Source organism: Crocuta crocuta, unplaced genomic scaffold, assembly GCF_008692635.1.
Source record: "Crocuta crocuta isolate KB4526 unplaced genomic scaffold, BGI_CrCroc_1.0 scaffold213, whole genome shotgun sequence".
Classification (NCBI taxonomy): domain Eukaryota; kingdom Metazoa; phylum Chordata; class Mammalia; order Carnivora; family Hyaenidae; genus Crocuta; species Crocuta crocuta.
The window spans coordinates 3,041,330-3,054,673 of NW_027529442.1; the positions used below are offsets into that span (position 1 = coordinate 3,041,330).

Below are 13,344 nucleotides of genomic sequence, written 5' to 3' on the forward strand. Positions count from 1 at the left end.
CCTATGACTCTGGGTATGAAGAGATAGTGAAATCTTTTGATGGTAGCCTTTTCAGAGCCCGGCAGCAAGAAAAATCGTTGGTTAATTAATGGAAAGTATTTAAGGATTTAGTACATCTCGTATCTTACAACGCAGTGTGATAATATTTGTTCCACAAAATGTGTCTTGGCTACTCTGTGTTTGTGTGTGTGTGTGTGTGTGTGTGTGTGTGCATGTGTGGTGTGTGTAAGAGTCTGTCGCTTACTGCCTCCATGCCATAAGTCTGCCATAAGAAAAAAAAAGCCCCGTTTCTAAGACACAAAAGTATTGTGTGGGTCATGTTAGCAAGGATACTGTGACCTTAATATAACAGAGCAATCAGCCTTGCTTCTTAGAATGATTATTGGAACATTCTTCTCTGGAAAAGAAAACAAATTAACTGTATTCACCAAATGTCTCCTGGAACACAGAAAGCTGTTCTGATAAAGACACTTAGCAAAAACTCTTCCCTGAACACAAGCTCCAGGGAAAATTCAAGACTGGTTTTATATAAGGTTTGCCGAAAAGTAAATGAGACCTATTTCTATGAATGGCTTCCGGAAACAGCTAGATTAGAAAAGAACTACTTGAAGACCTGCATGGAAATATAAATCTGTAAGGATGACGCTAACAAAAGCATAAGCAATTACTTTTGGATAGTAATAATCCATTTGACACAATTAATCCAAATAATCCAAATCTATTAATGCCCCTTTATGTTTTCCACATGCAGAACTGCTGAAACCCTCCAACCAAGCATGAAGAGATACATTCCCATGTCCATCTGGAATAGAAATGTGTTTCTAGAGCTAAGACTCCAAAAGACAAATAAATAAATTGTTATCATTTACTTGTTATTCTGAAAGCCATGCAGCAAAAGACGATTCACACCTCAATTGGAGAGCCATTGCAATAGGTCATCAGAGCCCTCAAAACATTCTTCTGTCCGCCCCCTTCCACTCTAATAGAGCTTGCTTTCCGTTGGATCAGTGGTCAAAAATTTCTATTGGTAGTTCCTTACTCTTCTGGCTAAATTGTTAGCTAAAATTGCAAATATCCCAACAAAGGCAGCACTAAGTCTTCACCAGAACAGAGGAAGAAATAGCAAATCTGCTAGAGGCTGATTTGGATGGTGGAAAGTAGGAAAATCTAGAAGGCATTGGGTCTTTGAGGGGCACTGGAGGAGTAAAGTCATGAAGACGAACTTGGTTTGTTCTATAATTCCCACTTGGGAGGGTCTTGGGTCTGAGGTTAGCTTCCAAGAACTTAAACCCTAATGGTGTATGTGTGTGCGTGTGTGTGTGTATGTGTGTATGTGTGTGCATGGTAATATAATAATGTTGCAAATCAAGGTGAGAGGGCTGGGCCCTCTACTTCTCATTTCTCTCTAACCCTGGGTTCGGTTTTCATCATCTTCCAGGGAAGTGACTCTCCTCTGTAGCTCCAACGCAAGGCTCAGGACACAGCTGCATTGTCGGAATTTACTTTGGGGTTCAAGATTAGGTGACAAAAAAACAATTGTTTCTCCTTTCTTTACTGCTTTTCCTGGTACATTTCAGATTTGTTTTCCTGTTCCAATATATATCATCACACAGATTCTAAAGGATGTCCTTATGGACTGGAATATACGCTCTGTAGCCTCATAATTGAGGGTGATGAGGACAGGTCATAGTTCAATTAAAATTTGATCTGAAGAGTACTGAAAGCTCAGCCTCTGACTGATCTGGAGGGCTTAATTTCAGATTGATAACCTCAGGGAAAATCCTAGCAGAATTAACAAAGGAATCTTCCTAATGGTCTAGAGGCATGTATGTCAGTTACTGGTCCCAGATTTCCCCAAAGAAGTCACAGTGACACAAAAAAATACTGGACTGTGGACCCTGGATTTACCCATCCAGCTCATATACCTCTGCTTTCATACAGCAAATAAAATCCCTGTAGCTCTTCACGTAGCCAACTTGCATCCTGGCCTCTGGGGACTTCTTGCTGTGTAACTGCTTTTGTTTTTCCAAATCGGCTTCAAAAATTCTCCTTATACAAAGAACAGCTTTAAAAGTCCCTGGTTGAATTATGCTGAGATACTAATTATGTCTAAAAGAAATACTTGGTTGAATTCAGCTAGATTTTTTTTTTCCTCCTCAAATCAGTTCTATGTTTAGCTAGTAATAAACTCCTCCAGTCTGCAGAACAATTGGCAGGGTGGTCCCGTTAACAAGTCAGGGCCACGAGAAAAGGGCCAGCGTGGATAGAGAGGAGTTTAAAGTGCACCACCGCCAGATGTGGTATGTAGCCTTGTACTGGATCCTGGTTTGCACAAACCAGATGTCAAGAATATTTGGGGCACAGGTGAGGGATTCTGACTATGTACAGTGCATTAGAAGATTCACAGAGCAATTTTTGCCTACTTATTTTGTTAAAAAAAAAAAAAACCATAATGTCTTATCTAAGTACATAGAAAAAGATCCCAAAGAATAAACACTCGAGTGATGATCTCTGGGTGCGGGGGATGTAGCGTTTTCTTATTTTTTGCTTAGCTGTATTTTCTAAAGGTTGCCGATGCACATTTATTGCATCGGTAACAATAAAAGGGATTAGCTATTCCTCCATGCCCTAAAAAAAACTCCTCAGGTTCAGAAGGTCAAATGTGATTAATACGCCAGGGCACTACGGTTTTGTTTAGGGATGAGGGCTAGGTCATTTTATAATCACTTAAAGGAACAAAGAATTTTATGAGATGATCATCCTGATGATAAAGGGCTTCCTGAATTTCTGACTATGCCAGTCCATAGCTGTTATGTTATTTTGTCCTCACAACTACTGTAAGAGGTCAGTTTCGTTACAGATGGGGAAACTGAGGCCCAGAGCAGCTAACGAATTCACCTGAAGTTGGCTCGGCCATGGCAAAACCAGGATTGCCACTCCTGCCTGGCTCACGTCAAAACCCCAGTCCTGACTATCGTCATTTCACCTGTTTCAGAACTATGTTCCCCCAAAGGAAAAGGGTACCAGGCTACTGTATAACAAGCCATTCTAAGCAAGTTTGGGGCTAACATCTTCAGGCGAGAGTGCGGCTCTTTCGGCGCTTTTGATGGATATGGAGTTTTGTTCAACAAGAAAAGGTATGGGAAGAGCATTTCCATTTCAGGGATGACAATGGCAGTGGGGATGTGATGATGATGATGGCAGCAACAGTGGTGGCTAAGACTTACCAAATGCTTGCCCCGAGCCCGATGCTTGCAGCCGTACACAGCATCTCACCCCCATAATAGCTCCGCGAGAAGATTCTGCTTATTTTCATCTCTGCTTATTTCATCGGCTGGAGCTCTGAGAGATTAATACCTTACTGAGGGTCACCCAGCTTGTGAGGATCAGGGGTGAAGTCTGAAGGCTCCGCAGCAAGGGCCATGATCACTACACGATAGCTCCTATTCGGGGCAGTCAAACCTGCTTATTGCTTGGAGAAGAGGCAACTCACCTGAGATCTCAGTGCCCAGACACCATATGCCCTGGTTTTCCGGAATCGGCGTCCCCTAGAACTACAACCTTTCGTACTGGTTAGTCTTGTGCACCTCTCCCCACAATGTACTTTAGGGAGTAGTCTCCCTCACCTGGACAGTCGGTGACTCACCTCATATACGTAACAGAATAACACAATGCTTCCTTATAGTCTATTCAGCCCTGACTTCCTTGAGCAGGATGAGTCCTACTTGGATTGATATATGTTCACAAGCATAGTGCTTTTGTAATTTAATAAGCTTATCGAAATAAGGTTATCTGTGGTTTCCTATATAAGTATAGCAAACGCATTTTTATAGGCAAAGGTTTCATTTTTCAAATTACCCCTTTAATGGGAAATATTCACACTCAATTATTGTGCTGACACATAAAGCGGACAAATATCCGATTTGATAATGGAACAGCAAATTAAAATCCGTGCAAGGCAGAGAGCACAGAGCAGCAGCCCCACCCTCCACCCCAACCTGACCGCACTGACGGATGAAGTGCTTACGCGGCGGGTTTGGTAAGGGGCCCTTTCCTGATCTGATAACTGCCACGGAGAAGCCAAAAGCAGAGTCAATCTGCAAATACTTAATCCTCCAGAAGGCAGATTAAGTGTATAATTGACCTATATAATCCATGTATCATCTCCAGTCAAATGTTCTCCAGGCCTGGTTCACAACGGCACAGGGCCTCGGGAACGCCAGGGCGGATCGGGCATTACCACCAACGTGGATGCCTTCCAAGTTCGAGATGGTTTTTTAATCACTCATCTCTGAGTCTGCGAGGTTTAAGCAGATGAATTCACCCTAAGCACATCTCTTTTAATCCTGATTTTCTTCTCAGTCTGTGTCTTCAAGAAGTACAAGGAGGAAAGAAAATAAATTAATTTTTGTTTAGACCTTGAAATCTTAGGTGCGTCTCTTGATGATCTGATCTCTAATTTCAAAAAGCATGTTTTTGTTTTGGGGAAGATATTGAATTAATAATCNTGTCTTTAAGCTATTTCTTGGGTTTTGCTTTCCTCTTCGGCTGCTGCTTTAGGAATATGGAGATTATTTCATATCCATGCTTTATATTTTCTTTAAAAGTCAGCAATAATTTTCCAGGAGGCCAAGCTTCCCCTGGAGTCTGACAGCTATCTGATTCTCCTTGAAAAATTCAGCATCTTTAATATAATTTAAATTCCTTGCTGTTGTACATAATGGACTATTCTCTTGCTTTAAATCTCTGAATCTTTTGTTTTGAAATATTTTACATTGGTATTTTGTAGCAACTGAAACCAGTTTAAAATCGTTATGTCCTATTTTTAGGAAAAAATTACAAAAATGCAGATGAAATGTATAGTTGTACGCCTGAAATAGTATGGGAGGCTGCTTGAGGATTCTTTTCCAATCAGTCCTTAATTTTATTTATTTTTTATTTTTTTAATGCTTATTTATTTTTGAGAGAGAGAGTGGGCACAAGCGGGGGGAGGGGCAGAGAGAGAGGGAGACACAGAATCTGAAGCAGGCTCCAGGCTCTGAGCTGTCAGCACAGAGTCCGATGCGGGGCTCGAACCCATGAGCCATGAGCTCATGACCTGAGCTGAAGTCGGACACCTCACCAACTGAGCCACCCCAGTGTCCCCAACAGTCCTTAATTTTGGATCAGTTAGTTTTCTTCTTAGGTGCAGGTTTTAAAAAGTTGATAGTATTTAACAGAAGCATAGTGTAAATCAATTATTAATAAACAGGGAAACTTCCACTGCATTAGAAAGACCTGGTTAGGCAACGTTATGTCTGATGTATTGCCTCAATAAGCCTAGAGAATGCCTGTTTAAAAAAAAATGTTGGTGAAGAAGAATTTGGAATGCTCCTCTTAAGTTACATAATAAAATAGATAAAAATGCAGAACATTAAATATAGAGCCCCAAATGCTATGCCGATAATCTCCCACAAGCACCCAATTCCAGCCAAAAGTACAATGACAAGGCAGAGAGAATACTAGATCAGAGGGAGCCTGGGTAAAATGGAAGATGCACTCATTAGATGACCTGCTATTCATCCAAATGTTCTCAGGTGCAAACACTCACTGCCATCCAGCCTTTTCTACAAGGCACGCTCAAAAAGGCAAAAAAAAAAAAAAAAAAAAAAAAAAAAAAGGTTAACAAAACTAAATAGCAAGAACTTTAAGGACTTTTCAGGTAAAATAAAGCTGAGACTGAGACACAGCTGAAAACTGCTGAGGATCTCTGAGAGCATGCCTGTCTGAATGACAGATGCCAGCCGGAACTAAAACCCAGAGAATGACACAACAGTCCGAATCAACAACCCCCAAACAGCAAACAATCTCGGAGATATAGATTTTTTCGCCCATTCAAAATGCTAATTTTCTATTATTCATTTTTGCCATTTATCAAAATGCAGCAATTTGGAAGAGCAACTTCTCAGATCAACAAGTTTTTCTCAAGAGATTTCTGCCAATTGTTTAGAAACCTGCCCCAGGATCGCTATGGGTAAGGAACAGAGTTTAAAGAACAAGTTCACTGTGGCAAGAAATTGAGGGTGGTAGGTTTCACAGACCCTTCTGCCTTAACAGTCCCTTCCCCTTGTTTAGCTCGGTGGACATGAGAGCCTTGCAGAGCGTATATGCAAAGACATAAACACCATGCTTGAGGAAACAGAAGCCGAAAATAATCAAACATGTTGGTAATCTGATGTTTTGCTGCTAGATTATAGAAAAACAGTAAGTACTGAATTAAATTACCGAGGCTGCATGGTAATGAAGCTTTTTGAGAAGCTCTGGGTTTTTCAAATGACAACTGTTTTAAATCCATGACAGATTCAATAACTTTTTTTGCGCTACATCAGTTAGGTTGCCTAGCACCGATATTCTGTAAATTAGGGCAGCAGGTTATGTGGAAAGTAAGAAAGTAAATGGTAAGAAATTTATTAGCTTCAAATAAGCTACTGAAAAAATTTTTTCCACAGGGGTGGGAGTGATGTTCAGTGACGATTGTAATGGTGAAGACTTTAAAATCAGATACTCTGGGGAGTGTAACTAACACTCACTCAGGAAACAAGATTAGCACAACTGTGAGACTCAATGGCGAGGATTCTCACAGAATTACGGATGCCGTATTATGCTGGTCAGTGTGATTCAACAAGGGGCTAGAAAGACTTGCGAGTTTTTGAATGACCCTAAACATAATTTGCTTTCTGAGCAACATATTCTTAGCAAATATGTCTTTTTGTTATTAATTCACATGAAAAGCCAGAGGGCTTGAATGTGACTGTATTCTACGATGGTCAGACAAGTCTAGCTTGACCATCTGTGCTCGCCAGGGCTCTACTCTTTAACAATTCAGTTGCATTTGCCTTAAAAAAAAAAAAAAAAGCCACAGAAAAGGGACAATTTCCCTTGCTGCCTTCAACAAGGCTACCTTAAAAATTTTTTTTTGCCTCTTCTCATTTGAACTGAAAAAAAAAAAAAAGTAAGAGGCAAGGGTGGCTTATCTGTGAGGAAGCAACAGGCTAAGCTGCAGATCAAACATCAAATCCATTACCAGATATCTTAAAGTTTTGGAGAGCACAAGGTTATTTGCACACACGCTCACACAGGATCGCACACGCACACGCACGTGAGAGCCACACAAAACTGAGAATCAGAAGATACTGATCAAAGGAAATAAAAAAGGCAACCTAGGCATTGAAAAGAACAATCCACAGGCTTCGTGAAAATTTGTGGTTTGGAATTTAATTCAGCGGAGATGGGCAGACTGTCCGCACTCCTAACTGCAATGTCGGCGTGGTGCCTGTCTCTTTTTTCCAATGCCTATTGGATGGGTGGTTGTGCCCCGGGCATTCTAGGCTCAGTACTTTCATAAAGGCACGCATGCAGAGAAGGGAGAGAACCCGTCGGTGAGTTTTATGTATGTATGAGGCATTCTCAGTGGATGTGGGCCATGCTAGAAGATGTACACAGGAAGATTATTTGATTCTAATTCATGCCACTTGATATAATGTGATAAAACATTTGACATGAGAGATAAGTTCCATTTTAATCCGAGGGAGGACGGGTGGGAATTAAAAAGTAAGAAGGGTTGTCTTGAGGAAAGGTTATGCAGAGGAAAAGAGCGATATCGAGCACAGAGAGGGGATGATTGGAAAAGAAAAAAAAAAAAAGAAAGAAAGAAAGGGGCCTTTTCAACACACGAGGAAAGCAAATGAGCTGGAAGACAAAGCCTAGACAAGTCAGAAGCGGCGGAGTCCTGAGCACTGCCAACAATGAGCTCACTTAGCCATGGAACAAAAACACGCGCACACACACACGCACAAACTCAATGTAAATTGCTGAACACAATCACAGAAAAAATATAGAAACACGGATTCCATCGTAGACCAAAACATTAATGTTCGGGCTGGCACTAAAAATATACGAGAACCTGGACAGAAGGAGCTCACGCTTCACGAGACAGAAGTAGGCTGCACAATTAGAGCCACACGGAGACAAGTACGTCAGTTTCCATGCACTCTGGCCGGGTCTACACTGGCAAATTCAGTGGAAACTCGAAACAAAATATCTGGCTAAATTAGGCAGCCCCATCTGCTTTGGCCTGAAAGAGGCAGGGAGTTTGAGACCAAAGCAGATTCCTTTTTTTTTTTTTTCTCTTTTTGCCTCAGTGGCTTGCTTTGGAAGTGCAGATGTAGTCACAGCAGAAGTAAGATTGCTTGATAGCTATTAATCCTCATAAAGCTGCATTTTCTCAAGTTTTGGTCTGGGTCTGGCAGCCTGATATACCTGCTCTTCGTATCGCTGCTGCTTCTCCTGAGTTTTCAAGCGGGTGGGTGGGCAGAGGGCGCCCCGGTTTAAGACCACACTGGCTGAGCAAGTCTAGCTCACTTACGAGAGTGTGCGCAAAGCCAGGGCTAACGCAGCATTTCCAGGCTTCCAGAAACAGAATCATCTTGGAAGGATAATGATGCACCACCTCCTGTACATCTGCAAGCCACGGCTGGGGTCAGGGAGGGAGGCGCCACCCTCAGGAGACGGGGCTGTGTCAGCCTCCCTGACGAGAACACCTCCCTAAGGCAAGGCCAGATTGCGAGGAGGACCTTGAACCAGAAAGGTCTCTGCCAGTTACAGAAAGCTGCCTCACAAGCTTCGTGCAGAAACGAGGCTGCTCGCTGAGAGCGACTGTGTGCCGTCCTACGTATCACACAGATTGGGACTGAGACACGGCCACGCCAGAGTGGGTTCGGGACAGACACGCGACAGATAAGAGCCTAAGGCAGAGGGAAAGGAAAAGATCCTGCTCGAGTCGGGACCAATCCATTTTCTCAAAATGTGACTTATCCTCCTGTCTCTTATTTTGTCACATTTTGGAGGGTCTCCTCCTTGGTCTTCAAGGAGGAGAAGGCATTTACTTACATCAAATAACCTTTCTATATACATCTCCTCATTGACCTTATCACGGAGGACATCCTGAGAGTGACGGACGAAAGTGACATAGGCGTCGGCCACGTCCATCCCGGGTTTCTGCAAAGAGACAGGAAAACATGAAAATGGAATTTTCAGACAGTGACTTCCTTGATGACTCATGCATTTCAGGCTCCCCACCCCACCCTACGCCACCCCACGCTGCCTTGGCTGGAATTTGAAGCTATTCATCATATACTGTGGAGCTATCCACAGCCTGGACTGCTAAGAGCTGATATTTGAGCCTCCTGCTCTTTCCAGGAATCAAACCTGGCTAAGAACGGGAGTTGGGATTACAGGGCTTTACAGTTATTTTGTATACTATTAATTTCTTTTTCCAGTATAGATACGGCAATGGATAAACCATCACTGGATCGCACAGGGACACCCTCTGGCTTTTCTTTGGATTGAAACCCCCACTTAAGAATACCCAAACAGACTCTGTCTTCCACTGTCTGTCCTTAATATAACATTGGAAAGGTGACAGCCTTCCTCGATCTTTTTTTCTTCTTTAAAAAATGGAGAAAATGCTAAGTAAAGAAATTATATTTTAGCATACATCTGCTCCTCCAGAAGCCACANTCCACAGCAGACATGTATGTTTGCTAATAACTAAACAAGATTAGTTTTCATTACTGTGATTTACCTTAGATCACAAAGTATCATTTCTCTACAAGACGTGACTGTCAGGCACTGCAAATTGAAGTTAGTTAACACTTCTGTGTAATTTCCAGGGTGAAAATGAGGAAGGTTTGGAAACATTAGGANTAGTAACATTTCTTAACACCTGCTGGAACAATGACAAGGTATTAATTTGAAAAACAATGAGGACAATTCAAAGCCACAGTAGTCAACTGTTACACTTTCAAGCAATTTTCAGCAAATGGATTGAGCAGGTTCCGTGATGGTCCTCTAATTGTTGCAGTTTTATGATACGAAACAATAGAGGTTCTCCAATGAGATGTAAGTGATAGATACCAGTTCTAAACTGGCACCTCTCTCCTTCTCTCCCTTTGGCAGCCGCATATCAAAGGGCATTCTCAGTAGGGATGGGGACCCCCCACTTGGGGGACTTGAGAAACTTATTACTACTGTTTCCATTTCTTCCCTGGTGATTCCGGAGGCGGAAAATATGGCCTTTTGCTGGACACATGCAACCATCTTAGAGCTAAGATTCAAAGCTCATTTCAGCAGCCCTGTTAGTAACCGGCAAAGGTAGTAACCTAGAAGAATGGTTATTTTCACCTGTTTCTTCTCTCGTCACCAAGTTTGCTGTCGTCAAGGGGCGTTTTATTTAAGTTTTTAAAACTTTGATTAAAAAAATCAGGATGGTTTCTCACCTCGGTAGTTATCTCACCTCTGTGGTTCTCTACCTTTCGACCCTTCTTTTTCTCCATCACGTGTACCAGTACCTAACATTGTGCTACGTATCTGCTTATTTGCTTTTTTCTGTCTTCTCGCACTGAAACATAACTTCACACATATAGGGGCTCTATTTGATCTATTTTCTATCATATCCTTAGCACACAGAATGATGCCTGGCACACAGTAGGTACTCAGTAAATATTTGCTGAATGAACAACCCCGTGAATGAATAAGCGCCTTTCCCATTGCTTTTTTTCTTAAGCTCTTCAGTCACACTGCATGAATTTTTATTATATCCCCCACCAACTGGAGCTTGCGAACATCACTTAAATTTCTCTGGGTCTTAGTTATACCAGCTGTAAAGTGGGATTAATAATAACTCTCCTACTTACCTTCAAGGGTTGTTACAATCAGTTAAAAAATAACGTAAGTCATGATACCATAAAAGCACTAATTGCTATACAAACCTGAGCCACTCTGATTCCATCCATCCACCCCACAATACTGTATCACTTCACGGCCTTACCTACCTTTAGAATCTACTTTGGAACCAAGAAGAAAAAAAGGGGCTTGAGAGAAATCAACATGAAAATGAAGAGGACCAAGTCTCTGTGTGCCAACACACAGTTTCCTTATAATAGAGTCCCCAGGCCTCCACTCACAACCTTCTTCCTTTCTCACCAGCTTTACATCCAAAGCCAACAAGCTTCTCTCCCCTCCTTCAGTGGGCCAGGAAGGGGTAACAGTTTGAAACAGATGTGCTGGTAACAGAGCACCATCACTCTGCCTGACGCCCTTTGCAAACTGCAGCATCAGACAGGTAGACTCACCAGCCACTGGGGTCTGCGACTACCAAGGGCAGAGGCAAGCTGCCTCTACACCTCTGGAGGCCCTGTGGGTAGCCTATGTGCCTGCTGGGGAAAGACAGTCACAGAGGTGACCCTTTGCCATTGAGGGAGGGTTGAAATACAGTTTTATGTTTACATAGCCAGAGAAGGATGTGTAATGAAGTCTAGGTAGATTTCCAACCCAAATGGTTCACAGACAGGCAAGCTAACTTGTAATGATCCATGGAAAATATTCTGGCTAAATGACTGATGCTATTAGATAAATTAGGCTTTATACCATAGAGCTTTCTTTCTTTTTTTAAACATTTATTCACCTTTGAGAGACAGAGACAGAGACAGAGCATAAGTGGGGGAGGGGCAGAGAGAGGGAGACACAGGATCCGAAGCAGGCTCCAGGTTCTGAGCTGTCAGCTCACAGAGCCCGATGAGGGCCTCGAACCCACGAACCGTGAGATCATGAATCTGAGCCAAAGTTGGCCACTTAACAGACTGAGCCACCCAGGTGACCTCTGCACCATAGTGCTTTCTAAGCTTCAGGTGATGGTGTTGAGTACTGTACATTGTTTACTTCAAATGTGGCTTGGACAGGCCGGGATGTCGATTTTGGCAAGAGTATAAAACAAACAAATAATCTCCGTATAGTTAGCTCCCTCCACGTGTGGAAGAGATCATTTGCGAAGAAGCCACTCTGTGGCTTAGGAAAAATAGGACATTTTCATCATAGCTTGTCCCTACCAGGTACTTCTGTGCTTGAAAATGAATTCAAATTTTCAGTAACCTAAGCAACCCCTAATTAGAAATGCAAATCTGTTATGTATATATGGAAGGGTCAAATACTACATCGAAGACAAAGAGATAGGCTTTGGGGATTACACCATGTTTTGAGTGACTGGAGACAGCCACTTCTCTCCATTAGTGCAGATAATTAAGAGACAAATCTCTAATGTCACTAACGACTAGTCCCCACAAGGAACTAAACCAATAAACCGTGTGCCAAAAACCTCACAGGGCCACACAGAAGAACTCAGAGACTTCAGAGCCAGAAACAACTCAGAAGACGATTTGATCCATAGGTCTTAAACCTGGCTGCAAATGAGAAGGACCTGGGGAGCTTTGAGCAATTCTAATGCCAAGACCCCACACTCCAGAAATTGTTCTATTTTGGCAAGCAACCTGGCGCCAATACTTGTAAAGGCTCCCCAGGTGTTTCTAATATGTAGCCATGGTCCGGCCTTACTGATTCAGTCCATGGGTTCCCGAACTTGCACTATCAGATCAGCTCTTTGGAAAGAGATTTCCAGGCTCTGCGCCTCCTCTTCCCCCCAACTATTGAAGGAGAATCTCTGAACAGAAGGGGCTGGAAATCTCTACTTAAAAAAGACAAAAGACAACCCCTCCCCTCCCCAAACACGGCCAAGTATTAACGCTGCACATTCTGGAGTGAGGACACGTGACTTAAATAGGTGATCATCCCCGGCGTGCCAGGACACTGGCTCTTCAAAACAGAAGATAAGGAAAAAACAAAAACAAACAACATAAAACCCCAGAAGACAGAAACAACAAAACATGGCACCTGCCAATTTCCACAGTGTAAATATCCCCTCCCTGGCTGAGTTCCACCACCAATGGCCCCGACGGAAGGCAGGGTTGGAAAAAAATGCACAGAGCTGACTCCTGAAAGGCAGTGCTAGCAGCCTTTCCATAGTCAAACTGCTGGCACTTAAACTTTCCTCACGCTCTGATTTCCTAGCAGGTGACGCTGGATATGCTCTTCACCGCCCTATGCCTCCATTTCCTCACCTGTGAAGCAGGGTGATACCATTCGCTTCTCATAACGTTGTTTTGAGAAGCAAATGATTACTGTAATTTGCCATATGAAAACAACGCACAGATAGTACGCCTGTGCATTATGTGCTACTATTTTCTATAAAATTGTTTATTTACTAAAACACAATATCTCGCTATGATGTTATTTGCTATAGAAATATACGTTAATTGGGGTGCCTGGGTGTCTCAGTCGCATAAGCATCCGACTTCAGCTCAGGGCATGATCTTTGGTTCGTGAGTTCGAACCCTGCGTCAGGCTCTGTGCTGACAGCTCAGAACCTGAAGCCTGCTTCAGATTCTGTGTCTCCCTCTCTCCCTCTGCCCGTCC

At 42.7% G+C, this 13,344-nt stretch overlaps 1 protein-coding gene across 1 annotated transcript in view; it reads right to left on the bottom strand.

The window, feature by feature from the left end:
- Positions 1–13,344, bottom strand: part of CADPS (calcium dependent secretion activator) — a 461,448-nt gene that overhangs the window by 30,553 nt on the left and 417,551 nt on the right. The window contains exon 27 of the mRNA XM_077760230.1: positions 8,929–9,036. Within this exon, the coding sequence (XP_077616356.1) occupies positions 8,929–9,036 (108 nt within the window). The remainder of the gene's footprint in view (positions 1–8,928; positions 9,037–13,344) is intronic.